The following is a 12013-nucleotide window of genomic DNA, read 5'->3' as shown; positions in this document are numbered from 1 at the left end:
CCCTGCTCTCAAAGTGGCCGATCGATGGCGCTAATTGTTTAAATGCACACCACTGCAATGTAAAGATAATGTTTCCTTTTTGGAAAAAAAAAAAAGAAATGACTTCGCTAGAGGGTCCTGCTTTCAGAGTGGCCGATCGATGGCGCTAATTGCACACCACTGCAATGTAAAGATAACGTTTGGATCATTTGAAATGCATCTATTGGTGTGGTGCATTTAAAAGTGTAGGTATATGTTGATCTATGGAAGATGGATGTGTGCTAAAGGGCTGGCTATGGTTGTGGAGGTTCACCCTGCTGACCTCGTGTGGCAGTGTCCAATAACAGGAACCGAAGCTGGGGAGAGGGCTGGACACGCGTCCCCTGGTTTTGCAGACTTGAGAAAGCCCTTAGATAGATAGATAGATAGATAGATAGATACTTTATTGATCCCCAGGGGAAATTCCTTTGATCCGTTAACATGCCTTTCAGCATAGGGGTCACACACACCACACACACACTTTCTCCTGGCAATCTAATATGGAAGGTCGCACATGTTTCGCACAGGAGCACAAGCATGCACGGACACACACTTGCACACCCTTATCAGACGCTTCAGTGGCAGTTTTAAAAAGCGTTTGATTTTGGAAGGTGCAAACACATCTGTGCACTCACAGGCATTTCACATCCTCGTCACCTTAGCAGCATTTGAAGTGAGTGACCTTGGAGGTATATTTCAAGCTTATCCAGCCTTTTTTCATTCCTTTCCTCCATCCCCCTCTTTTTTCCCCTCCATCTCATTTGCCTCTCTTCCCAGTGCTTCCTTGTCCTAACTCTATTGCTTCCTTTCTTCTCCTCTTCCCTCTTTATTGGCTCTTTCTTTCTCACAGACAGTTTCCTTCTTCTGTCCAGTCTGCCTGTGATTGCTCTCTGATATTCATTCATGTTTCCTCTTTCTCTCTGCTCTTCTCTTCACCCCTCTCTCATACTGTCCTCCTCTCTCTTCTCTCTTCTCTTCACCCCTCTCTCATACTGTCCTCCTCTCTCTTTCTCTCTGCTCTTCTCTTCACCCCTCTCTCATACTGTCCTCCTCTCTCTTTCTCTCTTCTCTTCTCTTCACCCCTCTCTCATACTGTCCTCCTCTCTCTTTCTCTCTGCTCTTCTCTTCACCCCTCTCTCATACTGTCCTCCTCTCTCTTTCTCTCTTCTCTTCTCTTCACCCCTCTCTCATACTGTCCTCCTCTCTCTTCTCTCTGCTCTTCTCTTCACCCCTCTCTCATACTGTCCTCCTCTCTCTTTCTCTCTTCTCTTCTCTTCACCCCTCTCTCATACTGTCCTCCTCTCTCTTTCTCTCTGCTCTTCTCTTCACCCCTCTCTCATACTGTCCTCCTCTCTCTTTCTCTCTTCTCTTCTCTTCACCCCTCTCTCATACTGTCCTCCTCTCTCTTTCTCTCTGCTCTTCTCTTCACCCCTCTCTCATACTGTCCTCCTCTCTCTTTCTCTCTTCTCTTCTCTTCACCCCTCTCTCATACTGTCCTCCTCTCTCTTCTCTCTGCTCTTCTCTTCACCCCTCTCTCATACTGTCCTCCTCTCTCTTTCTCTCTTCTCTTCTCTTCACCCCTCTCTCATACTGTCCTCCTCTCTTCTCTCTGTTTTTCCAACTTCCTCTTTCCTCTTAACCCTCATTAAACCACCATTTGTCATTCTTTCCGTGAAAGACCAACTGATTACCTTTGGGTTGCTCATTAGATTACATACACAAATCAACTTGTGGGCAATGTAGTGTTAAATGTTTTTTTTTAAATATTTTTATATATATAAACGGTATATATTGTACATGCTGTACCAGGATGTTTAGAAGGACATTCAAATATACAGTATGTTAAAATAACAAAATACAGACATAGAATAATTGAAAAATGAAACATAAATGCTGGTAAAAATGTAAAGCTGGTAAAGCTGGTGGATGTGTCTTTTTTTTTTTTTTTTTTTTTTTCTCCTCTGTCTGTCGTCATCTCTCTGTGTCCTGCTCAGGTACCTGCTGTGTCTGCAGCTGCGACAGGACATTGCGTCGGGCCGGCTGCCGTGCTCGTTTGTGACGCACGCGCTGCTGGGCTCCTACACACTGCAGGCCGAGCTGGGCGATCACGACCCCGACGAGCACCGCAGCGACTACACCAGCGACTTCCAGTTCGCCCCCAACCAGACCCGTGAGATGGAGGAGAAGGTGGTGGAGCTGCACAAGTCCCACAGGTCAGCACAGGGCTCTGCCCTGAAGGGATGGGAGGTTCCAGGGGCCCACAGGGATTGGTTCCCAGGGGACGGGAGGCCCTCGGAGGCCTGTAGGGATTGATTCTGAGGGGACGGTAGGTTCTGGGGGCCTGCTGTAATTGGTTCTGAGGGGACAAGAAGTTCCTGGGGCCTGCTGGAATTGGTTCTGAAGGGACAGGAGGTTCAGGGGGCCTGCAGTGATTGGTTCTGAGGGGACCGAAGAGAGAATTAATGGTGTATATGGGATTAAGAGGACAGAGGTGATCCTGCGCTCAAAAAAAAGGGGGCTTTATTTAATTTCATCATTCCTAGAGAAGTTCTGTGTGGTGAGGCCTAATACAGTGTGGAATATAATGCACACAGTAGGCAGTGTGGTGGTGCATCGGCTGTGCTTAGCAGGAAGAGGGTGGGGTTAATCTGTGCTTATTCCACTGCTTGGTTGAATTTCCTGTTGCGTTCTTTAGAACGTATATTTATACGTATGTTATTTGCACACCTATGAAGTAGCTCCAGGTTTTTGGCCATATCACACTTGTATTTTAATTTGCCAAACTCATTGTGAAGTCTAAATGAACGGTCTTGTTGCATCAGAGCTGTAAAATACAGACGTTCAGAACATAGCAACATTGTAGCATATGAAGAAAGTGACTTTTAGCTATTTACATGGCAGTAGGCGAAGAAAAATAGCAAAGGTTCATCAGAATCCTGGGATATGCCCGCTTGACAACGAGACAGATGAAACTAACAACTGGCATTTGGCCATAGCAACCATCCATTTACAACAAGCAACGGCAGTTTGTCCTGCAAGTTGAAAAATTAGTTGATGTGTGGCGGAAATAAGTAGTTCTTCAAACAAGACTGTTTTAGTGATTTAAAACATTTAAATTATAACAGCAAATGAGCACAACGCAAGTGGCAACAGTGGAATAAGTGGGATAAAGTGGGACTCCACGGTGTTCGGTCCACAGAAAGAAATACACTTACGAGGTGTAACGGCCCTTCCCTGTGCGCTGGTTCAGGTTGACCTGAGCTAACAGAACACGATAGGTATGTATTAGTAGATATATCCGAATGTGGGAGCGACCTCTGCAGTCGGCAGGCAGGGAGATCACTGCCAGGTCCAGAATTAAAAACCAGTGCAGATGGGATAGGATATGTAAGTACCCATTGCACAGAGGGGTCATTGAGGCAACCCCCGCAGGGGTTTGTCTGCAGGTCTCCATAGGGGAGGAGTCTCTGAGCTGCCCGGTGTGCGGCCTTGGTAGAGCCCATCCGTGTTTACAGCTGTGGGGGTTATCCCCGTAAATCTGCAGGCCTTTTCCCCTCCGAGGTGCTAATCCCATTGCTTTGGGCTTTTTTTATCCACCCACGCCCCTGTGCCTCATCCAGCGCTCTATTGTTGTTTAAATCTGTTGATTTCTGTTGTCTGTTGCTGGGTCTAACCTTGCTCCCTGATTCTCTTGCTCTTTTGTTTTCCCCTAGTGTGCTGTCTTTTTTATTATGCTTTTTAACATCCTCGGCGTGTCCTTTCTTTCTTTCTTTCTCTTTCTCTCTCTCTCTCTCTCTCTCTCTCTCTCTCTCTCTCTCTCTCTCTCTCTCAGAGGGATGACTCCGGCTCAAGCAGACAGTCAGTTCCTTGAAAACGCCAAGAAGCTGTCCATGTTCGGCGTGGATCTGCACCATGCTAAGGTATAGTGGCCAAGCATCCAGTGACCGACCACACAGACAGACACACAGACACCCACTTTATATACCTTTAATATAACAGATTATTTCTATTCAGTCTGGATGGACACACCATAAGGTTCTAGCCAGAGTGAAGTCTTTCCGGTCCTTGATAAAACACTTTGTGGTTGTTGTATTGGAGCTGCAGGTGCTCTGCTGGTTGTGTGCCGGTTCTGCAGTTTCTTTTTTTGTTTTTGTTTTTTTTTGTCGTGATCAACTGTTTCACAAATGGGGTGGGGTAAAAAGAGTGGTAAAAATATAAAAATCAAAAGATAAAAAATACAAAATGCTAAAGATTTTTATATATATATTTTACACAACATATATTTTCATATATTTTACACAACAAAGCAACTTATTGCACAGGGGGTATGAGATATTTGACCCTACATATTAATGCCTCCCATTTTTGTAGGGTGGATACCTTAGCTTTGTTCAGCCGGGCAGTATGGTATTCTAAATGTACAATGTCATCCAAATAGCTTATCCAAAAACGCTTCAATGGTATTGGAGGGTTGATCCATAACTGTAAAACAATGCCGTGAAACCTGCCATCAGCAGGCTGAGTTTCTTCAGGCTAATGATCGGATTAAATGTGGTAAACATTTTTTACTTTCCCTTGGCATGAATGAAGTACCTATCCATCTATTCCCTCTTCCGGCGACAGCCCAGTTTTCAAAGAACACTTTCCCTTTTCCCTTTGGGCTTTTGACATGCTTCAGCAAGAAAATGTTTTTAGCTTTCAGTCAAAATCCACTGTCAGATTTGCAGTGTGTTGTTCTCATCCAGTGTCTAGAGGACGTGATTGATTTTTGATTTAATGTACCTATGGCCACACACACACACATACACACACACAGACACACACAGAGAGAAAGAGAGAGAGAGAGAGAAACTAATACATAGCATGCAAAACAGGGATACATAGCATGCCAATCGAGTTCTGAGCTCCCATGTTGAATCCAGCTCTTCGCCAGAGGTCTCTGGTGCTGCTGGTATGGGTGCTGAGGAGAGGAGGGTCTGCTGGGGGTCTGGAGGAGGACGGGGGGGTGGGGGGGGTTGGTCCGCAGGAGTCTCCCGTTTCATATGACTCGCTGTCGGGGAGAGTGGAGGAGTCTGGGAAGGGGTGAGATGAAGGTGGGGGTCACAGAGGAAAAACAAAAAGAGCACGATTGTGTCTAAGGAGGAAGGGGGGGCGGTGCAGCAGAACATGGCTGCCTCCATCAGCTGTGTAAACATCCATGGCTGCGCAGACCTCTGCGGGGCTGGCTGGAAGAATGGCTGGCATGGGAAATCATGCAGAGAATGTTCTCTCTCTCTCTCTCCCTCTCTCTTTCTATTTCTCTCTCTTCTCTGTTCTTTCTCTTTTTTTATCATGTCTTTCTCTTTCCCTCTCCTCTTCTAGCTGAATCTCAGATCTGTTTTCAGGCACATTCTAGAACTCGGTGGGGTTTGTTTTTGCTGCCCCTCATGATGCCTTTCTAAAAAAACTCTGGAAAATCTGCTCTGCTTTTTAAAAAAAAATAAACCCATCAGGGACTCCTTTTTTTTAATAGTCCTACCATATCAGAGAGACACCCAGGCCCAGCAGCACAGCCTGCAGCCACCCTGCCAGGCCTGTCTGGTCCCATTTGGTCCTCATGCAGACCCATGAGCCAATGCACCACGAGCTGACCCTGATAGTCTGACAGGCTATTTTTGGAGCCCCGCGCTGCGTGGCGTAATTAGCCCTAGATGCTAACGCCTGGCTGGGCACGAGTTAAGCCGAGGGCAGAGCTGCTGCAGCCAGCCAGCCACCCACACATCAATCTAGCTGCACATTAATGCTAAAGGCTAACAAGGGTACCAGAGAACCACGGACTGCTGAACAGGCTCCAGATCAGCCCCAGAGATGAGCCCTCTGGAGAGGGAACGGACCGTCGGGTGGGCGGGCGCTTCCCTTCCAGCCCCCCTCGGAGCGACATCAGCCTTCAGGCCACCCGAAAGTTCACCCCACTCCACCCCAGCGCCTAATAGTCTCCTCTTAGCTGTCATATCCATCAGCATGCGATTTATTGGGCCTGTTTGGTTTCCACCGTCCTTTACAGTTAAGCACACAAATCGATAGGGGCAGTCAACAACACAGAGCAGCCCTTGCAAGAAAGGCATCATCAGTAGTGGGCCATAGATCTCAAATAACCCTGTTAACGTTGAGTAATTGGGTTAAATGTCAATGATTGCTGTATCAGATGCTAATCAATGCTAATCCTCAAGCTGCAAAGGAAGGAGTGGAACATCTGAGTGGAGGAAGAACAGATGATAACAGAAAGATTAGGCTGTTGTACTGTCAGATGGTGCACTATCTGACTGACTTGTTTCTGTGTTTTCTTCCTGACTTTCTACCCCTTTCCCTCTCTCTTTCTTTCTTTCTTTCTTTCTTTTTTTCTCTCTCTCCCTCCTTCCCTCCCTCCCCGACGCCACAGGACTCTGAGGGGGTGGACATCATGTTGGGGGTGTGTGCCAATGGCCTGCTCATCTACAAAGACCGACTGCGGATAAACCGCTTCGCCTGGCCAAAGATCCTCAAGATCTCCTACAAGCGCAGCAACTTCTACATCAAAATCCGGCCGGGAGAGGTAAACATCCCCCCCACCCACACACACACACACACTCAAACTGTCACGCTCAAGCTGTCAGCCTTGGGCCAATTTACATCTGTAGACACACACACACACACACACACACACACAGAGAGAGAGAGAGAGAGGGAATGCACATAAAAACATAAAACAAGCTCATTTCAAAGCTTTTATAGCTGTCAATTATGACCACTATTACTGGGCTAATTCCTTCCATGCAGTGTGTGTTGGGGCCGGGTGGTTAGCGGGTTCTAGAGGGTATGGTCGGACAGTGGCACCGCGCCAGATACCCCGAGGGCCGCCAACTCTTCCTGCACACAGATGGAAAAGCTAAGATTCCTCCTGTGGCCCCCGCCCTGGCACTTGCAGGGCCCTAAAAGGCCCACAGACACACAGACACCCTCACATGGGGCTGCCAGCTCATTCTTCCAGCATATGGTTCCTAGCTTAGCCATTGTGTCATGCTCATTGGGGCTTTTTGTTGATTTTTTTTATTATTTTTTTGTCTTTTTTTGAGTCTTCTCTTTTTTTTCTCTTTTTATCATTCTTTTTTACTTTTAATATTTGTATTTGTTTTCAGATTTGGTTTTGGTTACTGTGTTTTGAAATACTGCATAGTCTTTGTCTTTTTTTTGTCTTTTTTTTGTCTTTCTTTCTTTCTTTGCCATTGTTTCTTCTGTCTCTTGTTTCTTTCTTTCCTTCTCTAAACTTATCTTCCATCATCATCATCATCTTTCTGTTTTTTTTTTTTTTAGACGGAGCAGTTTGAGAGCACCGTCGGCTTCAAGCTGCCCAATCACCGCGCCGCCAAGAAGCTGTGGAAGGTCTGCGTGGAGCACCACACCTTCTTCAGGTACCCTGTCTCGCACCTCTCCCCACGGTCAGCCCCAGCCCCCGCCCCCCAATATGGGCATGCATCAAGTCCAGCCACGGTCAACTCCTGCATGTACACATCACTCTGAGTTCTTGAACTCTCCTCAGCAGTCATCGTGTAATTGTGTGTACATATTGTGTGTGTGTGTGTGTGAGTGTGAGATGGCGGGAGAGGTCTATATTGTAGCCACTCTGTAGAAACCTCCCCTTTTCTTTAGCTTCTGAGTCCAGCTTTCTGTTTTTCCCCTTTTCTGGCTCTTGCCTTTGATTTACTGAAGTGTGTAATTGGCTGTGGTCTCGGGAGTCGCCATGCTCCGGATCTTTCCGGCCCCCACCAAAAATGTGCCGCGCGCAGGTCGATCAGAGAACCCCTGTCGTGCCTTTATTTAACCAGGCAGCTTCAGGAACGGCTAAAAAAGGCCCCGGCACAGTCGAGTCGGTCAGGATGTGCCTGTCCGGTGCCGTAACTGGTCAGCGACAGACGTTATGTGGCGTGGCGGAGGAAAGGAAACGAGTGAGCGTCTCCATGCAATGGCCCTTAGGAATGAGCAAACATTTAATATCCTACAGGAAAGGGGAATCCTCAGAGGGACTGGGTGGAGGGTGGATCCCTCTCTTATTCTCCTGTAGCCAGCCCCCCCCCCCCCTTCCTCACTTCATTAAGTCTCTTTCCTTCCCTCTCTCTGTCTCTGTCACTCTCTGTCATACTCTCTTTCTTTCTTTCTTTCTTTCCATTTATTGCTCTGTCTGTCACAGCACCTATGTCTGGCTTTTCTCTCCTTCCTTGTCTGTTTTTCTCTTTCTCTATTGCTCTGTCTCTCACCGTCCTTGTCCATATCTCAGCAGTCTTTATCTCCATTCCTCTGTCTTTTATTTTCTTTCACTTTGTTCTTTCACTCTTTACCCCTTTCTTTCCTTTTTCCTCCTTTTTATTGTTTTATTTAGTTTTCTCTCCTACTCGGTGTCCTCTCTCTAAACGCTGGCTTCTCCTCCTGCCCTTTGGCTGCCCGGTGAGGGGATATTTCCTGATGTCATGAGATGGCTGTGGAACACCCTCCCTCTCTCCCTCTCTCCCTCTCTCTCTCTCTCTCTCTCTCGCGCTCTCTCTCTTTCTCGCTCGCTCGCTGGCGTTTCCCCAATCATTCCCCAAATTGGCTGCTGGCTCCGATAATGAAGAGCACCTGGCGGCCCTGGCCAAACCCAACCTGTCAACTCCGTCAGCGCTAGAAGTTGGAGCAGTCCACGGCCCAAATAGGAACCAGATTTGCATTCGGAGAGGTGGAGATGATCGTGGCTGTTGTAATCACGGCAACGCGTGTTGTTTTTGGCACACAGGCCAAGAGGGGCGCTGCAATACCGGCGAACACTAGCGGGGGGGGGGGGGGGATGTGGTGCTCCCTCGACCTGACTGCTAAGAATTAGAGCCTGCACGTTTCCTCCCAATTTTCCCCTTTCTGTCTTCATTTGCTGTTGTTTTCCTTTTGCTTTGTTTTCCCTTTGCTTGCATCTTCAGCTCTGTTTACCACATTCTTCCTCTCTTTTTTTCCCTCCATTCTCTCTCTCTCTTTCTTGTTCGCTCGCTCGTTTGCTCGCTCGCTCTCACACACACACACACTGTGTCTGTTCACCTCCTCGGCCTTGTTTTCTTTCTTCATAACGGTCATCAGGCCTCATTTGCTTCTCCTCCTCTCTGAAGTGCCCTCTTCTGTCCTTTTTTGGTCTCGCTGTTTGTCCCTCTTGCTCACTGTATCTCACACTCGGAGTTGGCCACACACGCGCACACAAACACACACACACACACACACACACACACACACAAAAAACTTTGCCACACTCAAGCTCCCATTGCGCTGTGGAAACTGAATGACTCTCCTTGAACAGTCATGGCTGAGTGAGAGTAGCTGATTCCACCCCCACCCACCCACACACCCCTCCCCCTCCTTTCTTCCTCCCTCTTATTCTCCATCCCCATAGTGACCGATGGCTTTGTAATCAGTCAGGTTTGATGATGCCCGCGTGCCCGATCTCCGATGTCAGTGCTGGCTGGCAATGTGAGAGCAGAGGCGGTTCATGTCACTTCCTGTCTAGCCGAGTGCATGTGGGTTACAGTGATGGGATTCACAGATGTGTACACACACACACACACACACACACACACACACACAAAACCAGCACTGGACACTGGACTATCAAGGCCATGTTCACAGGTCAGTGCATGCATGAACAGATAAGCAGGCTCTTACTCACCCATATGCATCTCTCACATTCATGTACACAGGTATGTCTCTGCATACCTATACATATGCATGCACAAAGCCCATGCAACCGCACGTCCTTTCAGAAATGGGCCTCCCTTTGTGTGTTAGAATCTGATACTGTAGAAATATGATGCATGCCACAGAGGGGAGTCCAGATGTCGCGTGCGTGTGTGTGTGTGTGTGTGTGTGTGTGTGTATGTATGCGCGCACGTGTGTGTGTGTGCGCGTGTGTGTGCGTGCGTGCATGCGTACGCAAGCAGCCTCTACGCCCCGCTGGGCTGTTGATAGCGGAGGTCTGTCGCTATGGGAGATTAAAGATGGGGGCAGGGACCAACCCCCCCACCACCACCCCCCTCCGCCCCCTTCTTTTGTCTCCTGATGATATCTGGACCCAAACACAGCTGTCGCAGGGAGTAGATGTGTGGGTCAGGGAACGGGAACAGGGAGGAAAACCGAGAACACTGGTGACTCACCGGTCTGCCGATGAAACAGAATGACCGATAGGCAGAAACGTGCAACAGAACATTTCACATTAAACAACAATGTTTAAAGAGCAGAAAGGAAGAACATCAGCTAGACGTGCTAGCACTGGAGGCTTTGTCTAGCTGACTGACCTGTGATCATGTCATGTTATATACTTGATTAATATACACACACACACACACACACACACACACACACACACACACGCTCTCACCAATTTTTTGTATTTATTTTTCTAGTTAAATGTAATCACTCTTTATTTATGTTATTTTCGATCGTTTTTGTGTTATTCTTAGTCCTTTTTTCTGATTAACAAACTCTGCTGACACCATCAACGTCAAGTTAACGTTAACCAGCTTCCATTGGGCTGATGGCTAGCCTGCCTTATGTCTCTGAAGTCCCTCATCCATCCGTGACGCTGCACATCCAATGTCTGGACGGAGGGATTGCTCAGCAAGGGTGCCTAACGTCAATCTGCAACAGATCTGCAGCTGCCACGACCACCGAGCTGCGGCTGACATGCGAGCTGCCGTGCTAGCGTCTACCGGTGCCTGGAGTCTGGATTGAGTGCTAAGAAACTCTGATGACCGTGTCAACCATGAAACAACAAACAACAAACGGTCACTGTCTAGGACCACCGAGCTGATAATCAGCAGGGTCGCCCATCACAAATTCGGACTGTCTAGTCCTTCCAGTGCTCTCCAGACTGCCAGTGAATTCTCCGGGTTGGTCAGTTATAAAGAACTTTGTTGGTGTTGCATCGTGAAGACACAGCTGTGCGCAGTTTTCACGCGGGTCATCTTTGCCCTTGGACATTTTCAGCCGGTTGGAAATTGGACTAATTTTATTTTTAATTTTTATTTATTTTATTTATTAATTTGTTTGTTGTATGTCTTGGTGTCACGGGTACGCTGGCGACTACGCCGCTCCCTCCGGCTTCTATTGTCTTTGTTAGTCTGTGTCAATGACAATGTCTTATATGTGGAGCGCTTTGGGTTGCACTCTGTGCATGTTAAATGCGCTATACAAATAAATCTGACTTGACCATAAATCTATGTTTTTTCAATGGCCATACTCCGTTGTCTGACAGGAGAGCTGTTGTTTCTCCGGTAGGTACACTTAGAATCGAAGAATTTCCCCTGCCCTCTTGCATTCCCCTCTTACTTTTTCTACCCACAGGTTTTCTTTGGAAGCACCCGTTGCCAAAACCTAGTTCCCCCAACTACCCCCACCCCTTTACAGAGCCTTTTTAAATTTGATCCATTCACAGCACTCACTTGTGCGGTAATATAAAGCTGTCCCTCCACCTTCCCAGGGTGAAGTTAAAAAGTTTAGCGGTTCCCTCGTCTGCCCTGGCTTTGAACCCTTGAGCCCCATTATCTAAACCAGTGGAGGGAACTCTGTTCCTCTCTTAATCGGCCTCTGTGTGACTGCTGGCTGGCTGGCTGGCTGACTGCTGCGCTTGTTCCTGCCCGTACAGGTTGATGACCCCTGAGCAGCCCACCAAGGCCAAGTTCCTCACGCTGGGCTCCAAGTTCCGCTACAGCGGACGCACCCAGGCCCAGACGAGACAGGCCAGCTCGCTCATCGACCGGCCCGCGCCTTACTTCCAACGCACCTCCAGCAAGCGCATCTCCCGGAGCTTGGACGGAGGTAAGAAAGCTGAAGTGTGTGTGTGTGTGTGTCTGTGTGTGTGTGTTTGGGGGGCGGGGGGGTTGTGTCTGTCAGGATCAGACTTGGCTTACTGTCAGAGAGATTGTACTTGTTCAGTAGAAACAAGTACCATTGTTTATACATACTTCCTGAA

The 12013-nt window shown here is 47.9% G+C and overlaps 1 protein-coding gene across 7 annotated transcripts in view; it reads left to right on the top strand.

Moving 5' to 3' along the window:
- Positions 1 to 12013, top strand: part of LOC143110143 (protein 4.1-like) — an 81275-nt gene that overhangs the window by 44080 nt on the left and 25182 nt on the right. For all 7 annotated transcript variants that reach the window (XM_076272991.1, XM_076272994.1, XM_076272993.1 and 4 more), the window contains exons 7-11: positions 2013 to 2231; positions 3851 to 3938; positions 6437 to 6589; positions 7348 to 7445; positions 11687 to 11859. In XM_076272991.1, the coding sequence (XP_076129106.1) occupies positions 2013 to 2231; positions 3851 to 3938; positions 6437 to 6589; positions 7348 to 7445; positions 11687 to 11859 (731 nt within the window). The remainder of the gene's footprint in view (positions 1 to 2012; positions 2232 to 3850; positions 3939 to 6436; positions 6590 to 7347; positions 7446 to 11686; positions 11860 to 12013) is intronic.

The sequence above is a fragment of the Alosa pseudoharengus genome, unplaced genomic scaffold (assembly GCF_046254945.1).
Source record: "Alosa pseudoharengus isolate Yale_2024_CS ecotype anadromous, Long Island Sound unplaced genomic scaffold, YU_APseudo_1.1 YU_APseudo_1.1_scf_7, whole genome shotgun sequence".
NCBI lineage: Eukaryota > Metazoa > Chordata > Actinopteri > Clupeiformes > Clupeidae > Alosa > Alosa pseudoharengus.
This window is presented reverse-complemented; position numbering and strand designations above follow the sequence as displayed.